Here is a 13,652-nt window from a genome sequence, read left to right on the forward strand (position 1 = left end):
GCATTTTTTTATTTGATTCTATTAATTCTGTTTTCAGTCCTGAAAGCTGATTTTACACAAGCTCTATTCGTTTAGTAGCTTTTAACAGTTATCTCATCACAGTTGTGCATCAATGCTACCACATTCTTGAGCTTAATATGTATAACATAATCTGTGACACCTGTCAAATTCAATTACAGTGAACTAATCTTCTGCTAACTGACAGCATCAACAGCAGCATCGTTAACCCAGCAGATAAACAAGCCTACTAATAAGCCATCTGAAGCAGAAGGAAATCCTTCTACTGACACTGTACAATCATGGGGAAGTCACTTCACTTGCCTGTGCCCCAATTGGAAGAACAAAAAAGAAATGTAATCAAACAAAATGCTGTACATTGCCTTGGATAAAAGCATTCAATCAAGCAAGTAAATTAAAATTTCTACATAGGGCTTTACTACAGTTGACATCTGCTGTATAGTCAAGATGATGTGTGTAATGCTTCTTTTTATTTTTTAGCACTGAATTAATTTTTGTTTTTTATTACCACCTTTACCAGTTTCAGTTTGGCACAACCTTAATTTAAATCTATTTTGCAAACATTTTTCACAATTAAAAACAACGTGACCATCCATCCATCCATTTTCTGCCACTTTTCTGGGTCCAGGTTGAGGAGCAGAAAAATGCCTAGAAGTTACTATTCCCCCACCATCTCTTCCAAATCCTTAAAGGGGATATAATCTCTTCAGTGTATCCAAAACACCTTCCTAGGGAGCCATCCAGCAGGCATTCTATTCACATGCCTGAACAGCCACAAACTTCCTACTTTCGAGCTCCACCTAAATTATCTGCGCTCACCCTTTCTCTAAGGCGTGAACCCAAAAACTCCATGAAGGAAGCTTATTTTTCCTCCTTATATCCATAATCTAGTTCTTTCTTTCACTACCCAAAGCTTGGAACCATAGGCGAGGATGGGAATTTAGACTGACAAATAAATCAAAAGTGTTCTGTTTAAACTGAACTCTCATTTCACCATGATTGCCCAGTACAACATCTGAATTACTGCGAACGCTGGTTCCCTCACTTGTGAACAAGACTTTGAGATAATTAAACTATTCTGATTGAGGCAGCACTTCATTCCCCACTTGGAGAGGGTATTGCATCCTTTACACCAAAGCAGTTGGATAAAAAAAAAAAAAAGTACCGATTTTAAAAAATAAAAAAATCACATGAAATTAGCGCTTAGAATTAAATACCCCACAAATATTGAAAAAAGTGCTTATGAATATTTTCTTCTAGTAAGATTCTTCAGATATTTTGGTTGATATTTTAACAGAATTGCACACACAGCAAACAACTCCAATGATTATAACTTGAAAGATAAAAAAGTAAACATAACATCACGTAAAACTTAATGTACCTTTATTATCAGGAATAATCAAAAATTATTTTTTTTAAGAATAATAAATGACATTTTTCACCAAAAAAAAAAAAAATCACTCACAAGTATGTAAATAAAAAAATGTAGCTGTAATCTGTTTTTTCAATGTAGATTTTCTTAATTATACCTTTCATCATCATCTGCATGGCCACCAGAACTGGAAGTACCCTGAAGTGATGGCAACCCATCTGCAACTCCCTCGTCTATTGAACCTGAGTCAAAGAGAAGAAACAGTGCATTACTAAATGTAATTGCTGACATTTTCAAATCTTAAAGATAAGCTTTAGTAATGTATTAAAATGACATAATCTGCCTAATAAACAAAATGAGACTTATGTTTTCAAGCAAATAATATCCCTTTAAAACCGCTAAGCACATCTATTTGATTTTTGCACAATACTCATAGAAAACATTAGTAAACTACCGTAAGTGTTAATAGCAGCCTAGGATTGAAAAAGTGTACCTATTGCCCAGCTCAGGCAACTGCATTCAAAATTACCTAATTTCTGTTCCCTTTTTTGTTTTGCACCCTCCCCCACCATAACCTATCGACTATGGGGAGGAGCGAAAGCTTTAAATGTGTCAAAAATTTCGATCTTTGGTTTTCGACGGATGTTGAAGTTTTACCAAAAACATTTGATATCTCGATGACGGATGTGTGTCTGTGTGTCACAGATTCTTGAGGACAGGAAAATACCAAACCGAAACTTAAGCTTGTTATGATATTACAATGTATTGATTAGTTTTGAGCCAAATCGTGCAAGAGAAAGAGACACTCTACAGGAACCTTCAAATACTGTAATTCTGCAATTAATTATGAATTTTTCTCGTCCATCGCTATCGTAATGACCTATTTTATGATGAGAAAGATCAGCATTAGAGCAGTAAATAATTACTGAAATGTTATAGAATAGTTTGGGTAACTTGGTTCCTAGGGCACAAAGCCTACTGACGCTCACGTCCAAATTTTTTCTATTGTGTCTTTACATTTAAGAATATGTTAATGTATTCTATCAAAACCCTTTCGTTTTAGCATTATTTGAGTCAATTTTTGAAAAATCCAATTAACCAAAAAAGTGATACAACTACCAATAACTAGCTAATTATTTTCAGATATCTATATACACAAGCTGCTCTGCATCCAAATCATCCCTAACTTTTAATTTTAATTGGTTCAAGAGGAATTCAAAATACAGCACTAATAAGGGTTCAGAAAAATGAAATTTGACCTTGCTCAGCCCATGCTATACAAAATAGATTGTCTCTTAACCTGAAACACACTTCTAAAGTACATAAAACAATAAGGACTTAAACTGTGCATTAAAAAATGTAATAATCATACCAGCATTCTTGCCAATATATTTCCACATGTACAGTATATATAACAAGGTACCTTTTACATAGTAACAGTGCCCGTTTCAAGATATCCACTCTAGTATTTTGAATGTGGAGACTGCTCTTTTCACTTAAGACAAAAAAAGCAAGTTAAATTAAATTTGTGTTGGTTCTATATAGCACTTGACTTACAATTCTCGATTGCTAACAAGCACACAAAAAACTAAAGCTAAAAAAGAAACAGACACTTAGTACCCACTTTATTTGGTACACCTGCTCGTCAGCACTGACAGTTTATTCCTCCAAACAGCCAACAATGTGTTTACAATTGATTATATACTATATTTAGCTTGCAGACATGGTCAAAAGATTTAGTTTTAGACAAACATTACATTGGGAAAGATCTATGATCTAAATGATATAGTAGTGGTTCCAGCATCACAAAAATAGCTGTCCTTCTGAGATTTTCACATACTAGACTACACTATATCCAGTAACCAGCAGTTTTCTAGATGAAAACACTTTGCTAATGAAAGGGCCACAGGAAAAAGAACAAGTTCATTCAAGTTAGCAGAAAGGCCACATATACTCAAACAGCAATAGTAGTGCTAAATATACTAAAGTAGTCGTGCTCAGTACTTTGTTTCATATCCCTTGCACAATGGATTCTGAGTTACTTAGAAACATATTACTTGCTCAAGCTGCAGTAAAAGCATCCAGGCTCATTGAATGGTGCTTCATATTCTACAACAAGATAATGATCCCAAGTATAATGCTAAGGTAACACATGAGGTTTTCAAAGCTAAAGAAGGGAAAATGTTTGAATGGCCAAGCCAACCACCCAATTTAGTTCAAATTGAGCATGCCTTCCATATGCAGAAGAAAAAACTTAAAGGGGCAAGCCCCTCTATCTATCTATCTATCTATCTATCTATCTATCTATCTATCTATCTATCTATCTATCTATCTATCTATCTATCTATCTATCTATCTATCTATCTAAAGCAACCAAGAGCTAAAGATGACTGCATTAGATGCTTGGTAGAGCATCACCAGAGAAAATATGTAGTACCTGTTTATGTCTATGAATCACAACCTTCAAGCAGCCACTGCCTGACAGGGATATGCAAAAACGTACTATGACTGCTTTTACTCTTTTAGGCTGATGTCGACTTTTGTCAAAAGGAGGAGTTGATGATGGTAATCAGCTGTACACTGTGACAAAACCAACTGTTATGTTTTAGTTGGACTCTCAATGCTAGAAGAAAAGTTAGCTTCATTGGTTTGACCAAGATTTCCTGCGCTCGTGGCACTGACATCTCGCAAGAGGTCAAAGTGAATGCATAAAGTAAACTACTGTGTGGATGACGTTTTGCCTATTATCTCTGAACTGGACTATGACTTTTCGGACTTCGATTTTGATGCAAGTGATTGAAAACGAATGTGAGATTCCAGCTTCAGCTAATTGGTCCCCAGCTAATCATGGTGCTGAACGGGTTCATGTAGCTGATACACCTATGGCAATGTTCACCAGGGAGGAGTGCCACTTAACAATGATAAGAGGTAGAAACCAGATTGCAATGCACTGCGACCATGATCGCTGCTGCTGCTGCCTCAGCCACGTGAAGACAGCTTGGCAGCAAGCCTGCTGCACACTCTTGTCAATCTGGTCGCCACAGCATGCAGCCACAGACATTTTATGTTGATTTCTGTGTGAAGCCATTGCTTTTCAGAAACTGTTTTTTGGAAAAAATATTCAGCCCTCAAATAGTTAATATACCTAGTATTGCTATGTACCAAACACTATGGTGTTCTGAAATGCTGTGACAGAAATGTATGGGAATACCCTTACATTAAAGTTTGCAATGTGCACTATATTCACATCTTAACTGTTTGATCTGTAATTTTCAACTATGGAGCAGAGGTGTAAATCAAAGAAAAATGTTTCTTTGTCCCAAACATTATGGAGGTCATTGTATTTACTTCTGTAAAAAGGCAAGTTTCCCTCTGGAGACAAATAAAGTTTGTTCGATCTATCTAATTTTAATTTCATAGTACAGTGGAACCTCTAGATACGAGTTTAATTCGTTCCAGAACTGAGCTTGTATAGCGAATTTCTCGTATCTAGAACAAACTTCCCCATTGAAAATAATGGAAATCCAGTTAATCCGTTCTGCACCCCAAATATATTAACATAAAAATCAATTTTCCTAACAAATAACACTGATAAATTATATATACTGTAGTCTACCTTTAATAAATAACACTGGTAAATAATATAACTGATTATTAAAAGAATCAAAACAGGTGTCCAAAGTGCAGTAGAGCATTCAATAAATCTTTAAATAAATAATCCTTAAAACAGTTGTGAAGTGGAGGTTTAAAATACACAAGAATAACAATCCTTTAACACGAGGTTAAAACGTCAAAAGGATGCCGTCTTTAAAAAACAGATGACAATCCCTGGTGCTTCTTCTCTGTTAGCGTCTCACCTGCGGGCTCTGCAACAGGCGAGACACTCTTAATGCAGCTGACCTTCTCTACACCGTCCTGCTTCAGCTGTTTGGCTCGCCTGTTCAGCTCACTGTTCAGCTACACGCGAGCCTGCACTCACTCGCCCGCCCGCCTGCCTGCCCGCCTGCTCTCTCTCTCTCCTCTCTTTTACTTTTTCTCCCCCTTAACCGGCTCGCGCTTCTCTATATATGCGGGGAGGACATGGCAGCTGCAGCCCATCAGCCACAGGAACAATCATGGATGTGGGCAGTTTCCCACCTGTGCACTTAAGTGAGAAACGCAGACACCGCAGATCGCGGCTCGCAACTGCTACCACGCCCCCTTGCTAAGCCGCGAGCTATACCCACAGCCTGGCTCGTGGCTCGTTACGCGAGCCAATGCTCGTATTTAGATCTGAATTTTTCGCTCATACTTTCCTCGTATTTTGAATTTCTCGTATACAGAGGTGATCGTATCTCGAGGTTCCACTGTATAATCTAATCCAAGGGTCCCCAACTTCAGTCCTTGAGGGCCCCAATGGCTGCAGGTTTTCATTCTAACCCTTTTCTTAATTAGTGAACTGTTTTTGCTGCCAATTAACTTCTTTTGAAGTAATTTTAATTGACTTGTTTTTTTAAGATTTGTTCCCCTGAATTATTTCTTCATTCCTCTGAATTGCTTCATTTCCTTCCTTAAATGGCACCCAAACAGAAATGAAATGTGAAGTGAAGATCAACTAACTCAGGGCCTGAAGCTCCAACCAGTTGTTAATTAAAACTGTTCTTTAATTCCATGGCTTGTTGCTGCTCTCATTGTGCGATAGCATACATTTCCAAAATTGTTGATTTTCTCTTTTCTAAGAGAAGTGTTAAAATGTTTTGGGGATCTGAGTAGATCAGCATTCCTGAGAACTTTACCTTTCTTTACTTTCAGATATTGTATGATCAACACAGTGTGCTGGTCATGTTTTGGTACATTTTATATCTCATTATTGCTTGGCAGTTAATTAAGGAAAAAGAATAAATTAAGGGATCTGATTCTCCATGAGCAAGTCAAATAAAATGAATTCAAAAGAAGTTAATTGGGAGCAAAACATGTCACCAATTAAGAAAAGGGTTAGAATGAAAACCTGCAGCCACTGGGGTCCCTACAGGACCGGAAATGGGGATCACTGATCTAATCTAATCTAATGCTCTGTTCACTTTAGTAGTATTAGTAGTAGTACCAGCAGATTTAGGCCACTTAATATGAACATAGCATTATTTCAATACCACTGTGTCCCTAACCATTGTTGCTAACTATGTGCACCTGTTTATGGCCAAATTCTATTCTTTTTTAAATAGATACTTCTAGAAGGATAATGTACCATATTACAGAGAATGCATTATCTCAAGGTGGTGGCGTCAGCTCTCTGTCAGCTGGTGAAAAGCACCAGAGAGATGAGGAGGAACTGTAGTTTTTCAAATTGAGTAATGCTATCAGGTCAGCAGGGATAAAAACCCCTAAGGGATACTTTTAATGCCTTGTGGAATCCATGCTATAACCAAAAAGTCAAAAAAGGTACAGTTGAGCTCATAGCGGCTAGAGTGTATCCTGGGAGCATTATGCACAATCCAATCACCAACCAAGAGCAACAGTGTCTGGGACACTCACATGTATTCATAAGGGTCCATTTAAGACTTGCCAAGTATACCAACATGAGCATCTTTGGTATATGGGAGGAAACTAGAGTACACAAGGAAAATCCCACAGAAATGTAACCTGAAACCTCCACAAAGACTGTTCAGGTGACAGGGTTCAACCTTTGAACTCTTAAGATATCAGGTAATAGCACTGACTACTTCAGCATCAAGTCACCAAAAGCTTCATCTGTCTGGTAATATGCTTCATTGCATGTTTTTAACTTTGAATTTAACAAGTTGTTTCACATGGATTGTAGTAGTTTATGAAATAAAAAGGTACACTACAGTTTGGTGCTTTTTATATTTGTGAGGTATACAAAGTAGTGAAACATGCATTCTTTAATTGTAATATAGTTATGTAGCAAGATGCAAAATACACAAGCACAACAACATCAAAATGACTTACTAACATTTTTGAATTTTGTAATAGTTTAGGTAAACTCCAGACATTAATTTCACTGAGATGTAGTAGCAGGACTTCAGCAGGAAATTCTTTTACCAGCACTGAGAGAGACTAAATATGATATTACTACAATTGTTAGGTAATTTTTCCCAAAGGAGGTAGAACCAGATGTTAGGTCTAATTGGGACAATTACATTTACACATGGAGAACTGGGTACTGTACACATTTTTTATTGATACTTAAACTGTGTATTTTCATTTACTCAGACTCACATTTAATTTGAGTTTTATTTGAAGACTTGATTGCATTACACTTTCAATCCCACTTCAGGGTTGAAGGGATTATATATAACTAGCTGTGTAAGTCCGTGCTGTAAAAAGCCCAGGCTCCTACAAAACATGGATTCTGGCACTTCAATCAATCAATTGCATCGGTTGTGCATTAGCGGCTAAGCAAGGTTCGCTTTCCTTAGCGATTTCGTTTTGCCGATGTGCTTGCCTCGCTTGTGTATTAGCAGCTAAGCGAGTTTCTCTTTTGCCGGTGGTTTCACTTTGGCGACAGAGTTGCTTTCTTTGAGTGTCATGCTGTAGCCTCACACTTCCGGGCTGGACAGAAAGACACAGACACTTCCACGCATAGATGTTTATATACAGGATTAGATTTGCAATATTTTAATAGTGTGAAAAATAGTAACACAGAGAAAATATAAATCACTGGAAATAAGGATATGATAAAGTCAATGATTAGGAGAAAAGTGAAGGTCAGTACCCTGTATAAAAACATTAGCAAACAAGCATAATGGCATCATGTGTATGCCAGATAACTGCAGAAGCCATACATATAGCAATGTGAGGCATGGGTACAGAAAAGCTGCACACAGAAATAGCTGATTTCAGATATGGCGGATATTTTGCCAAAGGATTCTTAAAAATGCTAATAATATTAAGTAACACAGTATAAGCAATGACTTGAGAAACGGCCATAAAAAGTTCTATATTTTTATTTGGAAGAACTTCCTAAATTGTATACAAGATGATTACATTTATAACAATTATTTTAACCTGTACATATTATGAATGTAAAAATGATTCTACTTAAATCTGCAGTAATTTTATCAGGGAACCATTTACTTTTGACTGCTCCTCAAAACTACACATTTCTGTTATACTTTTTAAGTAGTTTCACCATTTATAATCATATACAGTCCGGTGCTGTGAAAAATATTTACCTCTTTTCTGACTTTGTCTCTTTATTGTTTATTCATAACAATTGTCTTAGATATCTAGACGCATTTAGTACAATACAAAAGCCAACTTGAGTAAACACAATAGTTTTTAAATGATTACTTGATTTACTGGAAGAAAAAATGTTCACTAACACCTACATCACTCACGTGACAAAGTAACTGCTCCCTCCTAAACCAGGTGCCATCCTTACCAGCAACAGCTGTAATCATGCACTTCTGGTAACAGGTGTTCAGTCTTTGGTATCACTTTGGAAGAATTTTTACAGAATTATTTTAATTCCACTACACTGAGCAGTTTTCTACCATGAACTGCCCATTTAAGGTCCAACCACGACATCTAAATTGGGTTCTAGCCAGAACTTGGACTAAGCCACTCCACACATGTATTTTTTCCGACTATTCAGAGGTGAACTTGCTCTTGTGCTTTAGATTGTTGTCCTGCTACATAACCCAACTTTGTTAGGGCTTCAGATCAGGAACTGATGACCAGACATTCTCCTTGAGCACTTCTGGTTAGACAGCTGACTTCATGCTTCCTGCAGTTATACATGTCACCCAGGCCATGCAAATCATCCCCACATCATCAGTGTTTTGACTGTGGGCATGATGCTCTTATTGCAGAAAGACAGGTTTCCTTTATGCCAAATGTAATGGTATGCCAGATGTAATGGGTCCAATGTCTTTCAAAAACTTCCATTTTTTTAACTCATTAGTTCACAGAACTTCACTCCAGTAGTCATGGAGATAATCAAAGCATTTTTTGGCAAATGTTATATGAGCCTTTATACTCCTCTTGTTCATTTATGGTTTTCACCATGCAACTCAAATACTGATACTATTTTTTCCCAGTGTCTGTCTAATTGTGGAATCATGAACACTGACATTTGCTGAACTGAGAGAGGCCTACAGTTCCTTGGATGATCATCTGGGATATTCTGAGTGCTTTTTATGTAATTTTGCAGATCAGCCACTCCTGGGCAGATTTACCACTGTACCAAGTTTTTTTCGATTTGGAGATGATGGCTCTCAAGGTGGTTCACTGGAGTCAAAGAGCTTTACAGATTGAATTGTAACCCTTTGCCAACTTGTATAAAATTTTTCATTAACTTTCTTTCTCGGGTCTTCTGGAATTTCTTTTGATCAAGGCATTGTGTGCTGCTTATTGAAACATTTTAGCCAACTTCACACTGCTGGAAAGGTTCTAGTTAAGTGATGTTTAAACTCAATAGGGCTAAAACCAATCAGACTTGGGTGTGTCTAGTCTAATTTAATCCATTATCATTTAAATTTGGTCCATTAGTTGATTGAGTGTTTAAGGTGGTAATTACTTTGTCAACATGGGTTATATAGAAGTTGGTGAACTTGCTCCTTTCAATAAATCATTCATAAAATTATGCATTGTGTTTACTCAGGATTTCTTTTACATTATACTAAATCTGTTCGGATATCAGAAACAATTACATCGTAAGATGTATAACCGGTGCTTGTAATATACTTCGCACCTATCGCAGGTGGCGCAGTGGTACAGCTGCTGATTGCAGTAAGGAGAATGTGGGTTCGCTTCCTGAGTCCTCCTTGCATGGAAAACACTTTTGAGTAGTGAGAACAGCACAATATAAATGTAAAAAATTATTATTATCTAGCACAGCAAGTTGCTGAGCTGGATCCTATTTAAGCTAGTATAAGACCCCAGCCCCTGGAAGTGCAGCCTTTGCTGAAAAGATGGTTTATGGTATGGACAGGCAAAATGGGACACACTGTGGTAGTTGCCTATCACATCCACAGTGTTGATGAGGTCCCTGTCCGACTTAGAGCCTACAAGGTCTCCCTGATGAAGTGACGGCTTATTAAAGAGTGGGTCGACTGTATGTTGAAAGACAGCATACTTTAAACATAATCTTCTGCATGGGTGGCTCCAGTGGTTTTGATCTGGAAATCAGACAGCACCTTTTAGTTCTGTGTCGATTACAGGTGTTTGAATGGTAAAACCCACCATGATGCCTACCCCAGTTCCTTGGTGCATGAAATATTGGAATCTTTGGATGGAGCAGCAGTTTTTAGCACAATGGATATTCAATCAGGTTATTGGCAAGTGTGTATGGGGGAAAAAGGAGTGTAGAGAAGACCACCATTATCACCCCTGAAGGCTTGTTTCATTTTTGTGTCATTCCCTTTGGGCTTAAGAATGCTGGGACTTCCTTTCCTTTCAGCAAGTACTTAAAATGTTTCATTGGAAAAACCTGCTTCATGTATAACAAAAACATCACTGTCTTCTCCTCTTTGTTGGAACAACATCTCCAGGTCCTTGATAACATCATCTTCTGCCACAAGAAGGATTAGCGGACCTTGAATATGAACATGTGTCATTTCTTACAGTCCCATCTCACCTTCCTTCGGCATGTAGTGTCTACCAAAGGCGTCAAGGTGTACCCAGACAAGATCTCTGCCATTGTGAACTACCCTCCTCCTGCCGTCAAAGGTTTGCAACGCTTCTTGGGGATGGTGCATTGGTTCCACAAATTTATTCTTCGATTGGCTGACACTGTTGTCCCTTTACATCAGCTGACCACAAGGGGAGTACCTTGGAAATGGACGCCAGCGTGTGAAGGCAGTTTTATGAACCTCAAAAATGCACTTTTGGAACCACCTGTTCTGGCTCATTCCAATATACATCTTACATTTCAACAGATACCAGCAACTAGGGCTTGGGGCTGTCCCCACTCAACCCAAGGATGAAGAAGAATAGGAGATTGTATATGGTTCTCGATCCATACATGGCCCTGAGCTCAATTCTTCAGCCTCTGAAAATGATTGTGTAGTAGTTGCATGGGCGATTGAGAAATTGACGGCATTTTCTCAGTTCAGTTTGAAGTGTGCACTTACCACCGTGTCCTGGCCTGGGCTTTAAACTGCTCCAAGACCTCATCTACAGTAGATTGACCCGTTGTGTTCTGTGTCTTCAGCAACTTACCTTCAGAATGTTCTACCACTTTTTTTTAATCTTTCGCAGTGGCCCTAGTGTCAACCCAGTGGACAGACCTGCCCCTGGATTTACAGGACATAGTTTGAGCTCAGTCAATCAGTCCTGTTTGTCAGAAGCCAAGGAATAACACTGAGTAGTGAAAGGGTCAAACAAACTGTCAGGAAATTCAGGGCATGCTTTATTGCTGCGTACCATTAAAATTGGGAGGGAACAAATATTAGCATGTTGTTCCTGAATCGCATGTTCTCGAGTTCCTTGCTTATTTTCACAACAGCCCTTTTGCAGGCCCGGCCTTAGGCATAGGCGAAGTAGGCGACCGCCTAGGGCCCCGGCATCCGGGGGGCCCCGGATCGACTCCTTGGTCTAATTTTCACGCATTTCACAGAGCTTCCAGGGGGGCTCTGCCCCCCTCAGGGGGCCCCTGGACCCCTCTTTCGCCTAGGGCCCCATAATACCTAAGACCGGGCCTGCCTTTTGGTGGCCATCTAGGGCAGCTGAACATGCTAAAATAAATATTAGATGTGGCCTGGTGGTCCAACCGTTAGGAAAGAAGCTTGGAAACAGGTTACTTCCATGTCAAATCATCACATTTATGGGCCTCACCATCACAGATTTTAACAAAACTTGGCATGCTAATTTGGTCATATGAGTAACCCATGGAACTGAAATTGTACACGTCTTGGATCAATATTAAGGGAGATTTAAGTTAACAAAGTTTGAACTTTTTTTTATTACTCTGACTAGCAATATCTCCCTAAACTTAGTTGCAAACAAACGGTTCTCGTATCATTTTAATACTCTTTTCCAGCTCTATATTTTGTGTAAATACTATGCTATTACCAAAATGAAAAACTACAATGTTATGAATGATTATAATATTAAAAACTGAATAGCGAAGAATCCTATATTTTAAATGTGGTCGACTTTTTACTAAAGCTAGCCTATAATGTCATGAACATCTCCAGAAAATTTAGTCATTGGTTTTTGAGTCATTGTCGACATACAGTGGGGTACGGAAAGTATTCAGACCCCCTTCAATTTTTCACTCTTTGTTATATTGCAGCCATTTGCTAAAATCATTTAAATTAATTTTTTTCCTCATTAATGTACACACAGCACCCCATATTGACAGACAGAAAAAAGAATTTTAGAAATTGTTACAGATTTATTAAAAAAGAAAAACTGAAATATCACATGGTCCTAAGTATTCAGACCCTTTGCTCAGTATTTAGTAGAAGCACCCTTTTGAGCTAATACAGCCATGAGTCTTCTTGGGAAAGATGCAACAAGTTTTTCACACCTGGATTTGGGGATCCCCTGCCATTCCTCCTTGCAGATCCTCTCCAGTTCTGTCAGGTTGGATGGTAAACGTTGGTGGACAGCCATTTTTAGGTCTCTCCAGAGATGCTCAATTGGGTTTAAGTCAGGGCTCTGGCTGGGCCATTCAAGAACAGTCACAGAGTTGTTGTGAAGCCACTCCTTCGTTATTTTAGCTGTGTGCTTAGGGTCATTGTCTTGTTGGAAGGTAAACCTTCGGCCCAGCCTGAGGTCCTTAGCACTCTGGAGAAGGTTTTTGTCCAGGATATCCCTGTACTTGGCCGCATTTATCTTTCCCTCGATTGCAACCAGTCGTCCTGTCCCTGCAGCTGAAAAACACCCCCACAGCATGATGCTGCCACCGCCATGCTTCACTGTGGGGACTGTATTGGACAAGTGATGAGCAGTGCCTGGTTGTCTCCACACATACCGCTTAGAATTAAGGCCAAAAAGTTCTATCTTGGTCTCATCAGACCAGAGAATCTTATTTCTCACCATCTCAGAGTCCTTCAGGTGTCTTTTAGCAAACTCCATGCGGGCTGTCATGTGTCTTGCACTGAGGAGAGGCTTCCGACAGGCCACTCTGCCATAAAGCCCTGACTGGTGGAGGGCTGCAGTGATGGTTGACTTTCTACAACTTTCTCCCATCTCCTGACTGCATCTCTGGAGCTCAGCCAAAGTGATCTTTGGGTTCTTCTTTACCTCTCTCACCAAGGCTCTTCTCCCCCGGTAGCTCAGCTTGGCCGGATGGCCAGCTCTAGGAAGGGTTCTG

General features: G+C 38.8%; 1 protein-coding gene across 4 annotated transcripts in view; it reads right to left on the reverse strand.

The window, feature by feature from the left end:
* zbtb44 (zinc finger and BTB domain containing 44) overlaps positions 1–13,652 on the reverse strand; it is a 90,971-nt gene that overhangs the window by 25,675 nt on the left and 51,644 nt on the right. For all 4 annotated transcript variants that reach the window (XM_051931880.1, XM_051931879.1, XM_028810293.2 and 1 more), the window contains one exon: positions 1,548–1,632. In XM_051931880.1, coding sequence (XP_051787840.1) covers positions 1,548–1,632 — 85 coding nt within the window. The remainder of the gene's footprint in view (positions 1–1,547; positions 1,633–13,652) is intronic.

This window comes from Erpetoichthys calabaricus, chromosome 9 (genome assembly GCF_900747795.2).
Source record: "Erpetoichthys calabaricus chromosome 9, fErpCal1.3, whole genome shotgun sequence".
Taxonomy (NCBI): Eukaryota; Metazoa; Chordata; class Cladistia; order Polypteriformes; family Polypteridae; genus Erpetoichthys; species Erpetoichthys calabaricus.